A 20,930-nucleotide genomic window follows, 5' to 3' on the forward strand; every position below is an offset into this window, starting at 1 on the left:
ATCCCCATCCTACTTCCCAACCCAGATTTCCCATACACCTTCACCTCCAAACCCCAATCCTAATCTAAGGGAGCATCATGTCCACCATCTCTAACCTGCACCACTGGAACACTCCCAAACAGATGTTTCCCCCTTCTGTCCCTTTAAACATCTCATTCTCCCCTCTTTCATATACTTCCTGCAGGCCTTCTTTTTGTTCCTTGGACATTTCAAGCTGTTGCTACCTCAGGGCCTTTGCACTTGTTGTTCTTTCTGTCCCAGGTCTTTGCATGGCTGCAGCCCTCTTGCGATTCAAGGTATGTCTCAGTCAGGTCCTCTGGGAAGCCTCCCACCCCCCTCCCCACCCATCTTGAGTACATTATCCTGTTTTATATTCTTTATTGCATGAATCGCTATCTGATACGTTATCTATACGTCTCCATGTATAGATCTACTATTTAACATGTGCCTCCCCGCCATCCCGCCCTGTGGATGTCACAGGTCACCACCATATCCTCAGCACCCAGGACAGTGCCTGGCACTCCACAAATACGTGTGGCACAAACGAACCGCTGCTGAAAATGCTTCTAAAATGACTGAAGCTACTTCTTTTTGGAAATGCAGAGTCTAATTTTTACTTTGCAATGTAAGGCTTCTGCAGGGTCTCAGAGCCATGGCTATGAATGCCAGCTCTCATTTTACATGACTGCATCTCTGGAAGTTTCTAGAAGGAACTCAGCATTCCCTAAAGTATTCTGGGAGTACTTACTTTGACTCTGTACCCCAGCTCTGTGCCCCACTGCCTCTACTCCAATTCCAGGAGACTTTGGATATTTTTTCCTCCGCTATGGCAATGACTGGATCAGTGCTCACGTGACTTGGCCTTTTATTCCAAAAACAAAGTATGTCCAAATGTTCTGCTGGCTGTTTTCTGTCTCACGACATTAGTTAAATCGCTTATTGGACCTGTCCCTACAGGAGCACAGGCCCAGCTTTCTATCAGGCACTTCACGGAGCTCCAATAACTGGAAGGCAATGCTGACCTGGACCCCACTGGGCCCAGAGGGGAATCCCACACACCCTGCGGGGACGAAAGGAAGAGAAGGAAGGGTAAGCGAGCGCCCCTCCCTCTGAGCAGCAGCACAGTCCCTCTGCCTGTATTTATTGGTCTCCTGCTGAGTTCACAAGCAAAGAGACTCACATAGCAACACATACGCACACACACAAATCAAAGACTTCATTCTGTTCTTGGAACTGCCTGGAACCTCAACACAGCAAACCATCCAGTTATTATTAAAAGAACGACTCTGCACTACTCTCTATCTTCGGCCATATACCTCCTTGCTTTTCTTCTTATCATACTTGGCACAGACCACATCTTCACCTCTATCAAGCTATTGCTTTTGAAGATATTAAATGCAATTTAACCAGAATATGCGGAAGCAAAACTTTAGTTAACTGGACTGTTTAAAAAAAATGGGTCAACATCTCCGCTTTACTTAAGTCACTGGAGCAATGTGAAATTTTCCCCTAGCATCCCAGCTCCCCCACCAGCTCCTCATACTTATTTACATAACCTCCCCGATCACTCATCTCTCCTTCCTTTTCTCTGATACTGTTCCAACATACCCCTTGGGTCCAGCAACCTACATCTCCCGAGCATCTAGGCCTCTGTGGCAGAAAATCCTACGCTTGCTTAGTAACAGAACCAACATTTTATTTGGGAGTTTTTTTCCCAGCCTTCTTTGCAGCCAAGAGGGGTCATACGACCAGGCTCTAAGCAATAAAATGAAAGCACAGTATGGGGTTTCTGGAAAAGCTCCTTAAAATTGATACCTCAATGGAACCCCCTTTGTCTTTCCTTCCACGCCTCTTTCCTGCTTCCTAGAATGAGAACAACCTGGCTGATGCCATCTTGGACCATGAGAAGACTCTGAATGGAAACCAGCAGCGCACGAAGAACAGGAGAGCAGGAAGGCAGACGGAATGCGGGTCTCCGTCCAATTCCCCAAGACTCACTTTATGTGACCCAGCGATACACTTCTAGCTGTTTAATTCACTGTTATTTGGATTTTCTACAGTAACCAGTAAAACCTCATCCTAAGAAATCCATTCTTGGAGGTCTCGTGCTCATTCCCACACCAGAAGAATGCTTTGTTAACAATTTATTCAAGCTCTCCCCCATAAGGAATATTCATAACTGGCCTGTTGCCATCTTTTCTCTCAGCTCCAAATGCCCCTCTTTGGGGAAGGGAAGTCTCCTCAAATAACACCGATCACTTATTGATCTGGAACGCTTCCTAAACCTGTAGTACTTTATTCTTTTTTATTTTTATTATGTCTCCTGTTTCTGTGGAATATCAGCTCCTAAAAGGCAAGAACCCAATCTCACTTTTTATTTTAATCTTCGACATCACCAAATAATTCTACTGAATAAAGCAATAGGCAGAGGGCCCTCGAAGTCCTCAAAATTGTAGGTAATGAGATACTGATGGCCTACAAACAGGGAGGCATTCCGCAGGAACGACCTGAGGAAATTCCTACAGTCTGAAAACTTCAGGCCAGTACCCCAGCAAATGTGGCCAAAGGATGAATTCTTACAGGGCCAGTTAGATGTAGTTATTTAGAGAAGCGGCAAGTAAGTGAAAAGCAACAAGGCGGGGAACAGAAATAAAACACTTAAAGGGGGCCATGAAACCCAAATCTGTAAAAAGACCTGTCTAATAAACAAACTGTCATCAAAACAAACATTATATTAGCCTTTAAAAATATATATTTTCATCTTCTTTTTCAAGTGCAAAAAACATCCATTCAGAAGGCAGTGGGATTTTCTACAAAGGCTAAAACGTTCCATCATCTTGCCAAAGCTTGAGAGCGTTAAGATGACCAAAGGCTCCATGAGAGAGTATGCCTTAATCCAACAACCCACCACTCGTTGTGAAAGAAGCAAAACCCATGACTTTCAAGTAGGAGGTCAGTGGGCCAACTTCCTGTATTATTTACTGCAGAGAATTACCCTGCCGCTAAAGCGATTTCAAAGGGAAATCCCAAAGCCTCTGCAGCTCAACAGGCGAGGTTCTGAGAACAATTTCTTGCTGGTTGGATACTCGGGCAGCATATCAACAAAGAAGCATCTCGTGGACCTACCCAGGTACCACGAAGCCCTCTCAAAGAGAACGCCACATTCCTGAACAGTTAATGGGGGGTGATGCTGGACAGATACGCCGAGGCGCCCCTCAGGTCCAGAAGAACCAAGCTTTCCAGAAGACTTGCAGAGCCTCAGCAAGGTCAGTAGGAGAGTCACTGCAGGGACTGGAAAAGCAGTGCATCCTTGAAACAGCAGAGCCAGAAAAGAAATGATGTGAGAAAGAGGAAACAGATAAACAAAAGGGAGGGAGAGGGGCCGGCCCGGTGGTGCAGCGGTTAAGGTCGCACACTCCGCTTCGGCGGCCCGGGGTTCACCAGTTTGGATACTGGGTGCAGACCTATGCACAACTTGGCAAGCCATGCTGTGGCAGGCGTCCCGAATATAAAAAACAGAGGAAGATGGGCATGGATGTTAGCTCAGGGCCAGTCTTCCTCAGCAAAAAGAGGAGGATTGGCAGCAGATGTTAGCTCGGGGCTGATCTTCCTCAAAAAAAAAAAAGGGGCAGAGAGCCTGAAAGAAGGGCTTCTGCTGCTAAGTTCCACTGGCTGCAAGGAAAGTCTATGGATAGGGCTTACTTGATCGCAAATGCCTTCTAGGCTGTGGCCACAACACATCCAATTCTGTATCCTTTTAGGACATAGGATCGTAAGTATAGTAGGTACTGACCACAGCAGGTACTTTGAAAAGTTTGTTGAATGAATGAATGAGCAAACAATAAACAGCTGGCAAAAGCAAGCAATAGAAATGTCCCAAAGCCAAGGCATCCAACGCCTGGAAGAATCAGGACGGAGCAGCGTCTGGAAGGAGGAAATGGGCAGGATCAGTGGGGCAGCATGGCCAAGAGCGGTACATAGATTTGCGGGGATCACAGAAGACGCTGGTAAGAATCACTTCCTATTCCGGGGCCTGTGACGTGGGGTATGTTTAGTCCAGGCCCCTCAGAACCCTGGCAAAGTCTCACCCTTCTGAGGCCACACAGTCTACAGCACTGACAATAGAAAGCAGCCTGCTAGGCGGCGGGCAACAGTAAGAGCTGGGCTCCTGCTGCAGTGGTGGCAGCCCCCGCTCTGGGATGAACAGCGTCGGCACTTGTCCCAGAGACCACGGAAGAATCTTGTACACCTCACCACATTTTTGCAAGTCCCACCACCCAACACTATCCTGAATTTTAGGAATTTACCCATCAGGACCCGACTGCAATAGTCTTTCAAAGAGCTTTAGTTATCCTCCCAAAATAAATAAATAAATAAGTCCTCTCTTCTTCCCCAAATGACCGTCAATTAAATACATCTGTCGACTAATGTCAACTGGGAAAGGGAAATGCTCTTGATTGTGTGTTTTTACCACCAAGAGGAGAGAATGAGAGGCAAGTGCGCATGTGGGGGTGCTGCCACAGAAGAGGGGCTGCCCCATTTTCAAAACTGCCTTTGAAAGAGAATCTCATCCACCAGGACAGAAGAGCGAACATCAAGGGGGCTGGGAACCGGAGGGAGAACTTGTATAAGCAGTGCCTATGCAAGGAGGAGGAGCTCTGAACTTGGACCAGATCTCAGTGGAGGGGCCTGGGAGGCAGAGGGCCTGGGACAGAGCCTGGAAACAGGAAGCTGAGGGCAGCAATATGCTTCATGCAAATACCACTGCTTCCCCTTTGCTGACAAAGACAGAATTTGGCCCCATCTCAACAGCACAAAAATATTCTCTATACACCTTTCTCTATCCTGCACCTCTACAGTAAATTCTAGGTTTATTTAGGTTATTTTAGTCCCCAATAACTCACGTTCATAAAATATTTTGATGAAGCACACAGAGATCACCTACAATAGCCTCTATACTGAGAAGGTGTAATCAAGCACCAGCGTTAAGAGCACGTCCTTCAGAATTGGAGGGAATCCGGGTGAATTCCTGTTCCACCACTTACTAGCTGTGTAACCTCCAGCAAGTTACTTAACAACCCTGAACTTAACTCCTATCTATTTTAAGAAGGAAAATAACAGGATCCACCTCATAGGGTTGTAAAGAGGAAGAAATGGAATATTCCATAGGGAAAGCACAAAGAAGGCAGTCCCTATTATGCCCACTACTGTTGTTAGAAAATACCAGTGGATCTTTAGCATTCCTGGGTCAGAGGTCCCAGTAAGAATCTAAAAACTAAAATCTACTGAAAAAGGTCATTAAAGGGATATCCAACAAAAAGAATAAAAAAGATTCTAAAAACTAAACAAACAAAACCCTGGGATCCTCTAGGAAATGCAATATGCATAGTCACGTGACATGGTCAATAACTTCAGCCTGTGTGCAGAGCCCGTGACACTCCAAGACGCCAAGTTAAGAAGCTCTGAGCAACTACAAACTCCTGCTTCTGGATGAGAAAAGTGAAGCCCAGGAGACCCAAGTAGCCCAGCTGGAAGCAGGTGTCCTGTCTTCCAAGCCAGTCCTCTTTCAACCATGACGAGCTGCCTATATTTATAAGCTAAAATTATATTGAAAGCTCTCAGCCCCGGATATAATAAACAAACTTTTGTACAGTGTTTCCTTTATATGACAGCAAAGTTTTTTGCTAAAGTGGCAAGAGGGGAAGTAAAGAAAAACCACAGAAATAGAAACACACATACCTGAACCATTGTAATACAGTCTATAAAAAAGAACTGCACTTCACTTCTCATTCACAAGTACTCAGGGAACTTAGCTGGTGCTCATCTTATAGTCCTAACTAAGACCTGTATTTAGGAGGTGTAAAACTTAATCCCAGACTTTGAAACTCTATCTTGATCGATTCGGGCAAAGGTCCTCAAAAGATGAAACTGCAAGATGAAAGGCTCATGGGGAACTTTGCAGAGGAGGGAGCAGCCGACCCCACGTGAACCCACAGCTCAGTCTCAGGATCCATCCCCAGGAATGGGTCAACCGGGCTTCCTGATCTGAGAAGAGACAAGGCTGCCAAGAAAGTATTCTTGCGGGGAAAAAAGCCAGAAGGTGATCGAGCCTTTAGTGCTTACCTCCACCACAGAGAAAATACAAGGGGACAGAGGAACAAGCTAAATGAAATCCCAGTGAAGCAGAGAGAATGTGGGCATTCCACAGCCCAATGGATGGGTCTCTTTATCAAGGAAGAGCACGAAAAAGCGGGGAGGGGTAGCTCTGCTGGGGATGAAAGCAGACTCAAGAAATCTAACAGCGAAATGCAGCATATATCCTACCATGGTTGGATAATTCAAACATTTTGTAAACCATCGGGGGTATCTAAATATGGACCTCATATTAGGTGATGCCAAAGAATCGCTCATTTTGTTAGGGGTGACCCCGGCAGAGTGGTTATGTAAGAAATTGTGACTTATTCTCAAGCACACCGAAATATGTTGGCATAAACTGACATGAGGTCTACGATTTGCTTCAAAATACTTAAGCAACAGCAAAACAAAAAAGAATGAATGAAATACGCAAGGCAATCCCTTGTCAACTACTGAATCTGGTCGTGAGCAACGGCGGTGACGGGTATAAAGCAACATCATACTATTCTCTCAGCTGTGTATGTTCGAAATTTTCCATGATTAAAAAATTTTTTTGAAAACCTTTATCTTTTAAAGTCCTGTGAGAGATAAAACAGAAAAAAAGAGAGAGCTAAAACGTAAGCAAAATTGTCTATTCTCCCGACTTACTCATTCATGAGAATATGTTCTTGATGAAATCTCGGCATTGGAAAGAACCCAAAGGGCATCTAGTTCAGAGATTCTCAAATCTGGCTGCCAGTCAGAACCAACTATGAAGCTTATCAATTTTCCCCAACCCACCTCAAACCTACTGAATCAGAATCTCCAGGGAGGGGCCGAGGAATGGTAATTGTTTATAAGTGCCATAGGTGATTCTGAAGCAGTCTAGCATGTTCCTTCTCCAACATCACAGGCAAGCAGTTGTCCAGCAGGTTTTGTGTTCCAGCCCCTCAGGGACAAGGATTACACAGGCTTCTGCATTCTCACAGTTATGTCAAGCTTAAAACTGTGTCCTACACTTTTAAAAGAACAAAAAGGGCGGGGGGTGGGGGCGGGTGGCTAACTCTGTGAATATAGCCTGCAAGGTTTCCACTCTCCCCTTCACCTGACACATTTCTCACCAACATCTGAGTGCATTTCGTCGTGTTGCAGCTGAACCTCAGTGGGGGAGCCACAGCCAAACGAAATCCCCTGGGAAAAAACACGTTTACCTGTCGAGCCGAAGGGGCATTCACCGGGCGAAGCGTCAGGGGGAATGCCTTCCCCTTTACTCAGCTAGTCAGTGTAGAAAGCTTCAAATCAATGGATCAGGGCCAGTGCCCTGGAAGTACTTGGAAGTACCTGGGAGTACCTGGGAGTCTATGCCTCTCAGCGCAGCCACCAGCTGGCCGGAGGGTAACCCAAGGAAAGAGGGGAAAAGGGGTAAGTTCACACTCCTCGCTTTGTTCTCACAGCATCACAAACACCGGAAACAAACTCCCAACCACAAAACTGACAGGTATTTGACCAAAAACACGTCAGTACAGGTCAGCATGGCTAGGAAGCCAGAACTCAACGTTTCATAAGATTAAAAATCTCCAGTCCTTAAAACCATTTTCTTTCAACAGGCGGTATCTGCAGAATGACACCCATCACCCCAGGAAAACATGACGCCCAGAGTCGGGGGATGGGGGTGGGCAAGGGGTAGATGGCGCTTTTCCCTCTGTGCCTTGATGCACACCATCCAACACCAGCTCGTCACTCCCAAGGTTGATGAATAACCCTCCCAAGTCTCTCTGCACACTTTGGAGCGGCTCTTCTTTAACATCGCAGAGTGTGCATTTGCTAAATGGCTTTTATGCGCACCGGTGTTATGGCAGACAGGGAGATGAGGGCATGCAGAAACCTGCAGAATCGTTTCACACCAAACTAAAAGCCCTGTTTGTTGCTTTATCAGTGACAAGCGGCTTTGGGGGGACCTGAACAGCACTTTCTTCTCTAAATGCTAACCCTGGAACTGCTTTCCAAGACTTTCTCTTTCTCAAGGAGCCACCTATACGGAAGCTTTTAATACCACAGACTTGGTTCTCTACAAGAGAGCAGCGAATATTCTCTGAGTTCAAGAAATGATCTTAAAACACTCAACAGAGCCAAGCCTGGAGGCTGGTCTCCAAAGGCCCATTCTGAGAGGTGGCAGCGAGGAGGAAGACTAGCAGACACCTGGGGACAACAGCAGTGCCCTTTGATTGTTACAGTTATGTAAAAATGAGCACCCGGGGAAGGAGGGGCCCAGAACACACTCACAAATATTTGCATTTACACATGGATCCAGGCCTCACCGCCCAGTGATCACAGGCAAAGCTCCGAAGTGCCCACATCTTTCCTCTTCCCAGGCAACACTCCTTAAACCCTGCATGCCCACTCCCCATCCTGAACACTAACTCCGGGCGAACAGTAGTTGCAGACAAACGTGTACAGTTGCAGCAAGGAATAACAGGGGCCAGCCCAGTGGCACAGTGGTTAAGTTCACGTGTTCTGCTTCGGAAGCCCAGGGTTCATGGGTTCAGATCCCAGGAGCAGACCTACACACCACTCAACAGGCCATGCTGTGGCAGCATCCCACATACGAAATACAGGAAGATTGGCACAGATGTTAGCTCAAGGTCACTCTTTCTCAAGCAAAAAGAGGAATACTGGCAACAGATGTTAACTCAGGGCCAATCTTCCTCACCAAAAGAAAAGAAAAGAAAAGAAATAAGGTTTTGCCGCTTCCTATCCACATTCTTCCATGCCAAAAACAAGCAGAATTTTCTCAGGCTGGAGACTCTACCGGAAACAGAAACATGTTTCTGGAGAGAACAAAATTAAAGGCCCCAACCCTGCACAGCTGGTGACACAACAGTGTTCCTGAGCCCAAACCTGAACTTCAAAAGGGTGAAAGCAGACCGCCAGCTGCACACCGCAGCCTTATGAATACGAAAAACAAAGCTGGGAAAGACGGGCACACAAAAACTTTGTGGAGAGAATGTTTTCCGGCAAAGAGTTTGAATTGTGGCTACGTTACTTTTCAGAAGTCCAAGTTAGGTCACGATTCTGTTTTCGAGCTCAGTCTGATCTTATTGCTATTGGACCTATTCTATTCCTTATAGGAAAGGTAAAGCAAATTATTAAAACTCTTCTTTTAGCAGACCATGAAGCTCAAGCCGAAGGCTTTACAGTGAAAATTCAATGTTTTTGAAGTCAGTCTCTAAAGGGAACCTTACTCTAATGTTTTCATAGTCAGGGAGTGTCAAAGTGGCCAAACACTTCTGTCTACACCTGATTTCAAGAGTCACCTGGGCAATTTACATCTCCGCTGCTGGGTCACCCCCCAGTGTCCACTCCTGGACATTTATCCTAGAATTCTGGAGAGGCTGCCTTTCTGCAACTTAATATTCAGAAAGAAAACAAACGCCATTTTTCTCTAGCCCTTGGCGGCAATCTTCCTCAAGTATACGCACACACACCTCACGGTGAATGGCTGCCCTTAAAATACAGACCTTTGTTTGTACTCCAGACCCCAAGTGACCCACCCACACTGAGGGATGACACTAAACCGATCAAGTGTGCAAACGAGTTCTGTGATTATGTTCAGACACCACAATGGCCAACCCTGAAATCTACCCAAACACCAAAAACGGTATTTAACTAAGACACTTAGAGAAGGGAAGCTCTTTCCAATAATCTAAACGAACGAAATAAAATAAAATCAAATGATCCATTTATAAGTGCTACTTCAGTGTGGTGGACTTACATTCCTTAACATTTTTTTTTTAATGGAGAAAAAATAAAAATTGAAACCAGAAAAACTTGAGTTCCAGACACAGAGGCTTACCTGACTCCTCTCTTTGTCCACCTTCTTAAAACACTTATTCAAGGACAAATTATGTCTCACTGAGTTTTTCCACCCAGTAGGTGCGTTTGCAAAATACGGAAAATGTTCCAAGATCCAGTTGTAGATATCCTTGACTGGCAGGCGCTTGGCTGGGGAGTCTTCGATGGCCATAAATATGAGGCAGCTAAAGGAATAGGGGGGTTTGCAGTTGGGGTTCTGCCTGGCATCGTAGGGCATGTCAGAGTGGGCGGGGGACGGGGGGGTGTCATCGTCCAGGTCCTGGACGGGGCTGACGCTCCTAAGGACAGACTCCCCAAAGCTCTTCAGCAAGTTCTTGCTCTCGTGCAGCCAGTTCAGGTTGGTCAGCTCTTCATCTTCCATGGCCCCCTCTTCTAATCTGATGTCAGGCAGAGAAAAGTCGAGGTCATCGTCTTCCTGAAGGGCCTTGGAGAAACCGCTGCCCCGGTAGCACTGACTCAGCCCACTGGAGACACTAATTCCTGAGCTTTCTGGCTTCTTACTGGGAGGCATGACTGGACCCATTTACGTGAAGGCTCCTGGTTAAACACATCACAGAGAAAAGACAAGTTGGTGAAATCCAAAACAGAAAGAGGGCTGGGCCCTCCTAATTCTTTCACCCCCCCCCCCCGACTCCTGTCCCACTTCTATAGACCCCCTGCCACACAGGAACACCATCTCATGGCTCCTACACTGAGTAACACAAACCTACAATTCCACCACATAGAGATGCGCTAATAAGCAAAATCGGTGCACCGTGCAAGGCATGTGGTGACCTGTGACCCCTTAAATACGAGAACTGGAAATATTGACTGCACCTTTAATATGCAAATGCATCATAAAAAGAATGGGCAATTCCATAAAGGCTTCTCCCTAAATCTATGAAGACTCTCGCTGTGACCCTGGGAAAATCAGTTATTTCTTGCTGCCTCAGTTTATCTATAATACATGAATATACACACAGGTAAAATTCTTTCTAGCCTCATGACCAACACTACAAAATAAACTCAACGCACAACCCCTGTCACTTTGGGTTATAGATCTCAGGGTTTATCCTTCCCAAGAAAAGAAAATATCTGCAAGTTTAAGGCCAGTTGTTTCAGATTAAGTCCAGCTGTTTCCATACAAAGACCATCACAACGGCCTCAGAATTAAAAGTGTGGCCATAGTGAGCATCAATTTGGTAGTGTTTTATTGGACTTTTTCCCCTCCATGATGAAAACCTCTGCAACTTTAATTACATTTGGCCAGTCTACAGAGGGATGCCATGGAATCCTGTGGATTCGAACTAGAGGAAGAAATACACAATTTTACTGGGACGCTCCACTCTGAACGAAAAACTGAGTAACTTTAGGCACCACATAAATTAATAGGAATGTGAAGATAAACCATTAACTGAAATCAGAATTGGTGCAAAAAGTTAGGAGAGCAACTGACAGTTTCAAGACAAGAAGGCAAATTCAACAAAAATCGCTACAGAATTCTATTCTGCCCTCTCCCCTGCTGCCACCACCATTTTTATCAATGACCTAGAACAGGGAGTAAAATATCTGAGAAAAGAAAATGAGGAGGTGGCAAGTCCACAAACAGAAACACCCCCACAGATACAAAGCATGCTCAACCCCCTAGTACTGAACGTAAGATAGAAAGAACAGGAGAGATAAGGAAGAGCTCTCCCACACTCCATCTACAATGCAGGGCTCAAACAATGCACTTGGTTTAGGAAGCGTGTCAGTTTTATGCCCACCACCCTCCCCCCGCCCACCCCCCCGGCCCCAAATCCACCTAGGAAAAAAAAAAATGAACACATCAAAAGCAAAGGCATGATCACTCAAAATGACCATGGACAGTATACCTAAAATAAATGCCACTTCAACTGCGGAAGCTCTAGAATGAGATTCTAGAAAGCATAACGTGGGGCCCTAAACAGCCAGTCAAGGATGTCCCCGCGAACTGCAGCACCCTCCCTCTTCCAAAAGGTAGACAAACAGAACCTGATGACAGAGAGCTGAGGGGAGCTCTCTGGAGCTGCCCTGAGAAGCCCAACTCTAAGGAGAGAAAACTTCCACCGGCATCAAAGTCGGACGCAAGCAAGGCATTCAGATCCCTCCGCTTCCTCCACAGGGAATATTCCTTTCTGTCAAAGGAAGCTAACCTACGTAGTCCATACACATTTTAAAGAATAAGCTAGTACCTTTAGGTTTGGGGGTCTAACAGAGACCAGCCTGATGCTGCTTTTTCCTTCTTTATGAACAAATCAAAGCTAGGCCTGTCTCTCTCAACGTTTCCTCAAATCTCATTAAAAAAACAAATTTTCTGGTAACCAGAAATATCCACACAGTAGAGTACAAGAGAACAAGTACCCAGCCACTTAAGTCAACTTCAGCTCCAGATGAAAGTTTTATGTCTCCTGAGCTTCCAAACAAGAAAATTATATCATGGCTGACGGTAAAGTAATTTAATTGCATTGTTGCTATGACAACATGCTGCTCTCTTTCTTTTTAATTTGCTTATTTGTCAGTAGCTTCCCAAAGGAACTAACACGCTATTCTCCATGTTGTCTTTTGTTTTAAACAAACATTGCCAGCAATACGGTTTTATTAGAAAAATGGCACTGTCAAGAAAAGAGGGTGACGGGGGGTTCAGTAGTCTTGGAGCATTTGCCTGTTTTGCGTTTGGGTGCCCCCAGCCCCTCCCACTGTTAACTGCATCCCCAGAAATCCCGCGTTCTATAGCAACAGTATCAAGAGGCGCTGATCACCACAGTTCCATTTTAAAAAAACAGTTCCCAGAAACCACAGCTGAGGAGTTTTCCATTATTATACTCTAACTACATAATTCGCCAAATCTTTTTCCTCCTATTTTAGAGGGGGGAAAAAAAGAATCCGGATCATGTGAGTCTGCAGTTAAGCAAACATTTTTAATATGCTGCCAATAAGGCTGCTCCACCAGACACGCAAATAGTTATTCACTAGTGACCTCCTTACAACTTTTCGGTTTGCTATTGGTTACGTTCCGCGCACGCACACCCTCTTGTTGTTTTCTTATGACTTGCTGTGTTTTGTTATCTTTTTTGCTTTTTACAGACAAAATGCGGCAGGAAAGCTAGTTTCTTGCCCGCTATCAGAAGGTCTCCAAACAACTGACAAAGACATTACTGGTCCAACTCTGAACAGATGTTCAATGTGAACTTCAAAAAGTTGAGAAATCCTCCCCAAACCGAGCAGGGCAGTCGCGAGTTTGGGGGGGTCGGGTAACCCCCCTCCGCGCGCGCGCGCGCGCACGCACGCGCTCCACTCCCGTGTACTGTACTTGTCAAAAACATTTCAAGGGGACCTGCAGGAGCGGCGATTGGCTGCGTCCCGCGTCAATCAGCGGCGTTGCCAGGCAACCGAGAAACTGCTCTTCTCTCCGTATACAGGGCAATTGGGAGCTCGCATACCTTCACTGCCGGTCAGATGTCATAAACCTTTTATTGGCCGCACCGCGGCGAGCCTTAAAAACACATCAATAAAAGCCCGCCGTCCCCCAACTTCTCCAGGGCCCAAGGAGGCTTTCAGAGAGGGCCGGTGTGAGGAGGGGTCGGGCCTCGGGGGGTCTCAGGAGACACTCACTGCCGGTGCCAAGCCTGCACAGTTTGGGGGAGGGGGGATCTTTGTTAGGAGCCTGTTTCTCATCTTGGGGTCTCCCCTTGATTGGCACCACCTCTCCCGGCCCGGAACGGCGGGGATCCCGTCCTCCGCGGACAATACCAACTCTGTTCCTTTGGGGCGTCTTTTCGGAAATCGAAGCACCAGGAAACAGCCCGCACGTCGGGGCAGGAAACTCTTCGGACCCGGCAACTTCCCCGCTCGGGGCTCCCGTCTCCCCGCCCGGCCAGGCCCCCCATCCCGCACCCTCCCCCCGGGAACGGCGGAGTCCCTCGTCTGCCGGGAGCGGCGAGGTCGCCTCCAGGACGGCCTCGGACGAGTGCCCCCGCCCCGAGTTACCCCAGTCCCACTCGGGGGCCGGCGGGAGCGGGGAACAAACTCACCTGGCCGGAGCGGGGCTCGGGGGCGCGGGGACGCCGCTGCCCTTCAGCGGGAGCCGACAAACTTTCGTGGGCGCCCAGCGGGCATCGCTTGGTGGCCCGGCTAAGGGCGCGCGGGCGCGGCGCGGCGAGCCCGGGGCGGCGGGCGGCGGGGGGCGGCCGCGGGCGCGGGCGGCAGGGGCGCGGGGGTCGCGGCGCGGCATGGGACCTGCGGCGTCCGCCGGGCGCGCCGCGCGTCCTCCCGCCGGCCCCGCCGCTCTCCCCGCCCCGTCCCGCCTCCCGCTCGCCTCCGCCGCGGCGCGTCGGGCCGGGGCGCGCCGAGCGGCGAGAAATTGTTTCCACTGCAAACAAAAAAAGGCGACACATGACCAGCCAGGAGGAGGGGAAGCGCGGGGAGGGAGGGGAGCGCAGGGGAGGGACGGAGCGGAGGGGGCGGAGGGAGCCGGAGAGAGGGAAAACGTGGGCCGGGCCGCCGGCGGCCTGGGGCGCGGGGCGCAGACCCGCTGGGGCGGTCCCTCCCCGCAGCCCCCACGCTCCGATCGGCCCTGCGCCCCGCGCCCGGACGCTCCCGGGGCGCAGCCGGGGCCCAGGCCGGACTCGCCTCCTGCGGCACCGCGGGGCGGGGGTGGCCGGCGCGGGAGCCGGGGCGGCCGCGCTCGTGGGCGGCGGGGCTGGTGGGGCAGGCGGCGCGCGGCCTGTCCCTTCCCCGGGTCCGGCCACGCGGGCGGGCCGGCGCTGCGCCGCTGGCAACGTGTCGCCCGGAACGCTCCTACCCCATCCGCATGCCTTACATGGCTCGAAAGTAAAAATAAAAAGAATTACGATGCGGGCGAGGCTTGCGAGGGGGAGAAGAGATTCCACTTCTCCCCAACTACGGCGTCCTGGCGGGACTCCCAGGGCCGTCCCCAGCCCTGCTCCAGCGCCCACCTCGTGCCCAGGGAGGAAAGGCACAAAGGCACTGCAGCCTCCCGCCCAGGTGACTGCTCCTCCTGTCGTCTGCAGGCGCGTGTCTGCCGAGGGAGGGTGGCCGTTACAGATCACAGAGCGGGAGGCCCGTCCTAAAGGCCACGCCGGTGGGGCCTCTCCAGTGGGTTGTGCTCAACACCCTGGCAAACTTCTAAACCTCGACTGAACACAACTTTCATCGCCTTCACATTTTGAGCTCTCAAGAACCGCACGGACAAGTCGGAAGGCCGCCCAGCGAACGGCGCAGCCACCGCTCCAAATCTTTAGGCACCTCCAAAGATCGGCCACCCACTGCTAAAGCCACACCAAGCACCTTGCCTTTGGAGAGGATGCAAGGAGAGAGACCAACAGGACACCCTGGTGGTGACATAAATAAAAATATGATTGCACACCACTCCCAGGTAGCCAAATCAGTAAGCTCCTCTACAGACGAGCAGCCGGGCTCACTCCTCCCATCCACTCCCTAACCCCCGAGCAGCGGACAGGCCATTTTGCGCCATCCGAAAACTGCAGGAAAGCCAGTGAGAAGGCGCAGAGCCATCTCGCTTAGAAATCTCTCTGGCTTATTGTACCTTGTAACCCAGCCAAAGGGGAAGAAAAATCCTACAGGGCTTCTCATACATATGTATATATTTTTTACTTTAAAAAATAAGGAAACGCCATCAATCTGAGAGTCATGTCCCCTTAACAAAGCTTTAAGATGGCGGGTGGCGAGTCTTCAGCAAGGACGCTCACCACAGGCCTGCTACTCACCAGCGCTATGGCAGATCCCACCCAGGGGATGATTCAGAGGTGGAGGCCCAGGGCCAGCTTCAGGTCATCCAGCCCCACCCCTTTAATTACTGAGCACTTGGTATGACCTACCCAAAGTCACCAAAGCCCCAAAGCCAAAGGTGTGAGGTAAGAGAGACAAGCTAGATCATCTGGAAGTGTCACACCAAAGATCCTAAAGGTGAACACGGCTATCAAAGCCAGGACAAGAGCTCCTCTAGTGCATCCATCCAGCCCACCCCTCATCAGTTGAGGGTGCTGAATCTCCCATCCAAGGAACCAAGCCAAAGACCTTTGTCCCAGCCCCTTACTGGCAGGGAGAGAAAGAGACACTCCCCTTCCATCACCAGCTCCCAGCCCTCCCAGTCCCCAACCACATTCACACCATAGCTAGAAATCTCTTAACACAAAGTAGAGGTGGCAGGTTATTTTCACCGGGTGCTTTCCTTCCTCCTCAGAGTTCAGAATGAGGGGGTGGGAGCCAAAGGTTATTGCACATGGAAAACATCATTCTTAAGACTCCCAGTGCAAGCTGTTGAGCTCTAGTGTCTGAACCAGCCATCCTTGGAGAACCAAACCTTAGACAGAGCGAGCCTTGGGCCAGGAGAAGCCATAAGCAGCGAGTAGAGAAAGGGGCCTTTCATTAGCTCACCTCTCTTGCCCTCTGCATGTTTTTGGTTTCCTCTATTCTCAAGCGTATTTCTGAATTTCTGTCTCATTACAAATGTGGCAAGAGACGTGAGAAGGTGTCAGCCTGAAGAGGAAGTGGTGGACCAGCCCTGCCTGATGTGGAGAGCAGAGGACACATCTGCTTGTCTGTCTGTGTGCTTGCAATGGGGGATCCAGACCTTCGCTGAAAGCAGAGGAAGGGTTAGTGTGGCTTCCACCTAGACCCCCGGCTCTGGGACATGCTCCCCGACAAAAGGGTGCAGGGGCCAAATTCATTTAGGAACAACCTCATTCTCCATTCCTCGCTGGAACTTTCAAAAAGTACTTTTATGCCTTAGACCCTGAGAAGTTTAAACCATTGTTTTACAAACCTGTTTGACAGCAGAATCCTACATGTACCCTAGAACTCACTTTGGGCAACACTTATTTCATGACTGGGGGCTTGATGGGACCATTCCGTAGCCCCATCTGGGCGTGAGCGGGAGAGCACATTAGTAGCTGGGAACAGCAGGACCTGTGTGGGACCTGAGGCTCCTCCTCCGTGGGGAGGAATGGCCCTCCCCTTGATGTTCGGTGCTTTCTTCAACACGCTTCCCTGCCCTGGAACATTCGACCCTCTCCCTCCATCACTGCTTATTTGAACGACGTGATTATTTATGGGATTTTTGTTAGTGCCCTCGAGTTGACCCCTACTCCTAGCAACCCTGTGGACAGCAGAGCAGAACCCTGCCCGGTGTTTTCGCACCTTCCCATCACCTTCCGGAGCTATATCAGACAGTGCTCTGCTGCCATTCATCACAGCCAGTTTTCTCAGAAGTGGGTGGCCAGGTCCTTCTTCCCAGAAGCTCCGCTGAAACCTGCCCACCATGGGTGACCCTGCTGGTATTTGAGATCCCAGTGGCATGGCTTTCAGTATCCCAGCGACACACAGCTGCCACAGTATGACAACTGACACATGGGTAGTGTGGTTCACCTGACCAGGAAACAAACTCAGGCCGCAGTGGTGAGAACGCCAAATCTTAACCATTAGACCACCAGGGCTGGCATATATTTATGGGATTGTTCAGCGAAAGCCCTGTGATCCCCCGGAAGCAGTAACAATTGAACAGATGAGCCATGAGAGAGCACTGCAGGTGGAAGACCTGAGGGACTTTCAAATGTGAGGTGGAATCTGAAGCAGGCCTGGAAAGATGGTCTCCTGCTCAGGGATCCTTCAGACTGACTCCAGTGATACCTAAGAGGGAACTCCAGTCAGCCCGGGGCAGGCAGCAGAGCTGGGCTGCACGGAACCAACGAGTCATCAGACAGTTTTTCTCTCCATCCCTTTCTTTCCCTCTGAGACCATGTTGTCTTTCCTACTTCCCTCTATTTATCTGTCCCACTCTTTTCCCTACAGGTAAGCTTCCTCTGCTCGCTTACAACCACACCCATGGCTGCCAGCACCAAGTCCAAAGGACCTTCTGACTTGCAGCACCCACCACCTTCAGAGCGCCTCAGTCTTCCACCACATAGTTCAGATTCTCAGTGAAATAATCTGATTGACTTAGCCTGAGTCACGTTACTTCTCCCTTCTGCCCACCCCCTCCTAACAGCTAAGGCAGGAGGCATGGTGAAACCATCTGGAACAAGAGGACTCCGGAGGGGAGGGGAGATGACTGTGGAAGGAAGATATCTAATAAAGACGGGTGGGTTTTTGACCTGTGGAATGTGGAAGGGGTATTCTAGACCTGAGCTTCTCAACTAGGGATACCCAGGAAGCCATGCCGAAGGGATCAGCATCTCCTAGGATGGGTCCCAGGCATGTGCCTTGTGAGAAAGCTCCATAGCACCAACTGCTGTTCCAGGTAGCAGAAATGAATGGCACATGGAGATCTAGCAAACGTGACTTGATGGTACTAGAAGATGCATTCACTCATTGAACAAATATTTACTGAGTGCCTGCCAAGCACATGGTATTGTGTCAGGTGCCAGAGACACAAGGTTTCTCTTCCTTAGGAAGCATACATATGAGTGGATTTAGTGGATAAGAGGGGAAACATCATATCACAAAACTTCTTGAGTGCTAAGATGAACAGTTTATATGCACTAATTCAGAGGCCAAGAGGAACTCACTGAATATTTTTGAGTCCAAAAGTTGCGCTATCAGAAATATGCTTAAAAAGAATGGCTTACAACTAGTAGATAAATAAGTCCTGGAGACCTAATACACAGTACAGTCATTATAGACAGTAAGAATGTATTATAAACATTAAGCTTGCTAAGTGACTAGATCTTGATTGTTCCCAACACTAGAAGAAATGATAGTTATGTGACACCATGGAGGTACAGCTAACGCTGAATGGCAATCATATTGCAATATAAATGTATCAAATCCATGCCATTGTACACCCTAAACTTACATACAATATTGTATGTCAAATATATCTCACTTAAAAAAAAAGAATAGGGGGCCGGCCTGGTGGCGCAGCGGTTAAGTGGACACATTCCGCTTTAGTGGCCCAGGGTTCACCGGTTCGGATCCCAGGTGTGGACATGGCGCCACTTGGCAAGCCACGCTGTGGTAGGCGTCCCACGTATAAAGTAGAGGAAGATGGGCACGGATGTTAGCTCAGGGCCAGTCTTCTTCAGCAAAAAGAGGAGGATTGGTGACAGATGTTAGCTCAGGGCTAATCTTCCTCCAAAAAAAAAAAAGAAGAAGAAGAAGAAGAATGGGATCTTGGACCTAAGATGAATTTTGGGAAAGGAAAGGAGAAAATGGAAAACCCGAAGCAGGCAGAATCACTCAGAAAGCATTGCAGTAATCTATACAAAAAGGAATAAAGATGATTATTTTTTTAATGTGGTTTTTAAAATTAGAAAAATATGCTAAAATATTAAAATAATGGTTCTCTCTGAGTAGTAGAGTTATGGGGTAATTTTTTTGTCTGCCTCTTTCATATTTCTCTAAATTCTCTCCAGTGAGCACCCATTACACTTATAGTGTTCTAATGATAAAGGGAGGGGTCCATCAGAGTGGTGGTTCTCAAGCTTTAGCGTACATCAGAATTACCTGTAGGGCTTGCTAAAACACAGTTTGCCGGGGCCCACCCCCAGAATTTCCGATTCAGTAGCTCTGGGCTGGGGCCTGAGAATTCACATCTCTAACAAGCGCCCAGGTGATGCTGCTCCCAGCTACTGCTGGTCCAGGGACCAGACTTTGAGACCCACTGAGTTAGAGAACAGCCAGTAAGGCTGGAAAAAAACGAATGCACGAGAGCCTTCAAAGGAAGAACCAAGAGGATGTGTCCAATGATTGAATGAGAAGAGAGGGAGAGATTATGGTCAAAGATCACTCCTTAACCGTGGGTTGACTAAGAGTCTCTTTGAGATGACGTATTGAGAATGCTGTTTGTAATGGTAAAAAAGCTCTTCACTTCCTTCCCTTCTGTGCGCAGGAGAGAGAGACCCAGCACCTTGGCTGGAAGACCCTCCACCTCCTAGTGAGTTTCAAGGCTTGCCCATGCATCCTTTGGGCTTTCCGGGTTGTCCTCTCTAGGGGTTTTCCTCTCGCACATTCTTGGTGTTTACGTGACAGGTTCTGAAGGGTGGAGCCTGGGAAAAGGCTTATTAGAATTTCTCCAGCAGGGAATAGAGCCTGAGGCTTATTTCAGGAAGGAAGAAGGAGTGCGTGGTAAGAGAAAGTGCAGCTGAACTGGTGGAGTGAAGTTCCTTAGCGCAGGTGCCCTGGCCAAACCTGAGCTTATCAAGTCTCCTGCTGGAGGCAAAATGGAAATACAGAACCTGTCAGCTCCTCCTTGAATATAAACAAAGTGTGAGCTGATGATCCAGAATCCAAATTTAGTCAATTCATTCAGTCCATAAGTATTTATTAAGCATCTTGCTACCCTATGCTCAGTACTGTGTGGAAGGCACTGGGAAGGAACTGGAAGAAATAAAAGACATGGCACTTGCCTTCAAGGATGGGGGAGACTCAGCGACCATTTATGAAGCAACTGCAAATACACACACACACAGCCTGATACCAAGGCCAGAGGTGGTGGAGCACACTGCCTAGCATTAGAACCTGGGACTAGGTTCATGTTCTAGAACTTTACCACCTACTAGCCTGGTACCCTTACTCACGGTACTTAACTTCTTTCTCTCTACCTAGTTTTCTCATCTAAAAAAAAGAGGGAGCAAGGGAGAATAACAGCAATACTCACTTTACAGGGTGGTAATGAAGATGAAATTAAATAATATTTGTACAAAACATACAATGGTGCCCCGGCACATAGAACTATTTTCTTTAAGTAAATAAATCACAAGGAAAATATTGACATATTTGACTGCATAACAATTTAAAATTTGTATGTAGTACCAGAGGTCATAAATCAAATTAGAAGACAAACAAAAAACGAGGAAATATTTGCCATACATATGAAAAAGGGTTAATATTTTAAATTTATAGTCCTTACAACTCAATGAGGAAAAAAAATTATCACCCTAATGAGAAAAGGGGCAAATTCACAA

General features: G+C 48.3%; 1 protein-coding gene across 15 annotated transcripts in view; it reads right to left on the reverse strand.

The window, feature by feature from the left end:
* FOXN3 (forkhead box N3) overlaps positions 1–20,930 on the reverse strand; it is a 390,902-nt gene that overhangs the window by 214,503 nt on the left and 155,469 nt on the right. For 12 of the 15 annotated variants that reach the window (XM_023628246.2, XM_070249747.1, XM_070249746.1 and 9 more), the window contains one exon: positions 9,968–10,524. In XM_023628246.2, the coding sequence (XP_023484014.1) occupies positions 9,968–10,510 (543 nt within the window). In that variant the 5' untranslated portion in view covers positions 10,511–10,524. Of the gene's footprint in view, positions 1–9,967; positions 10,525–14,018; positions 14,268–20,930 lie in introns of those variants that run through there. The other 3 variants (XM_005605395.4, XM_070249750.1, XM_070249748.1) reach the window with 1 other exon arrangement.

The sequence above is a fragment of the Equus caballus genome, chromosome 24 (assembly GCF_041296265.1).
Source record: "Equus caballus isolate H_3958 breed thoroughbred chromosome 24, TB-T2T, whole genome shotgun sequence".
NCBI lineage: Eukaryota > Metazoa > Chordata > Mammalia > Perissodactyla > Equidae > Equus > Equus caballus.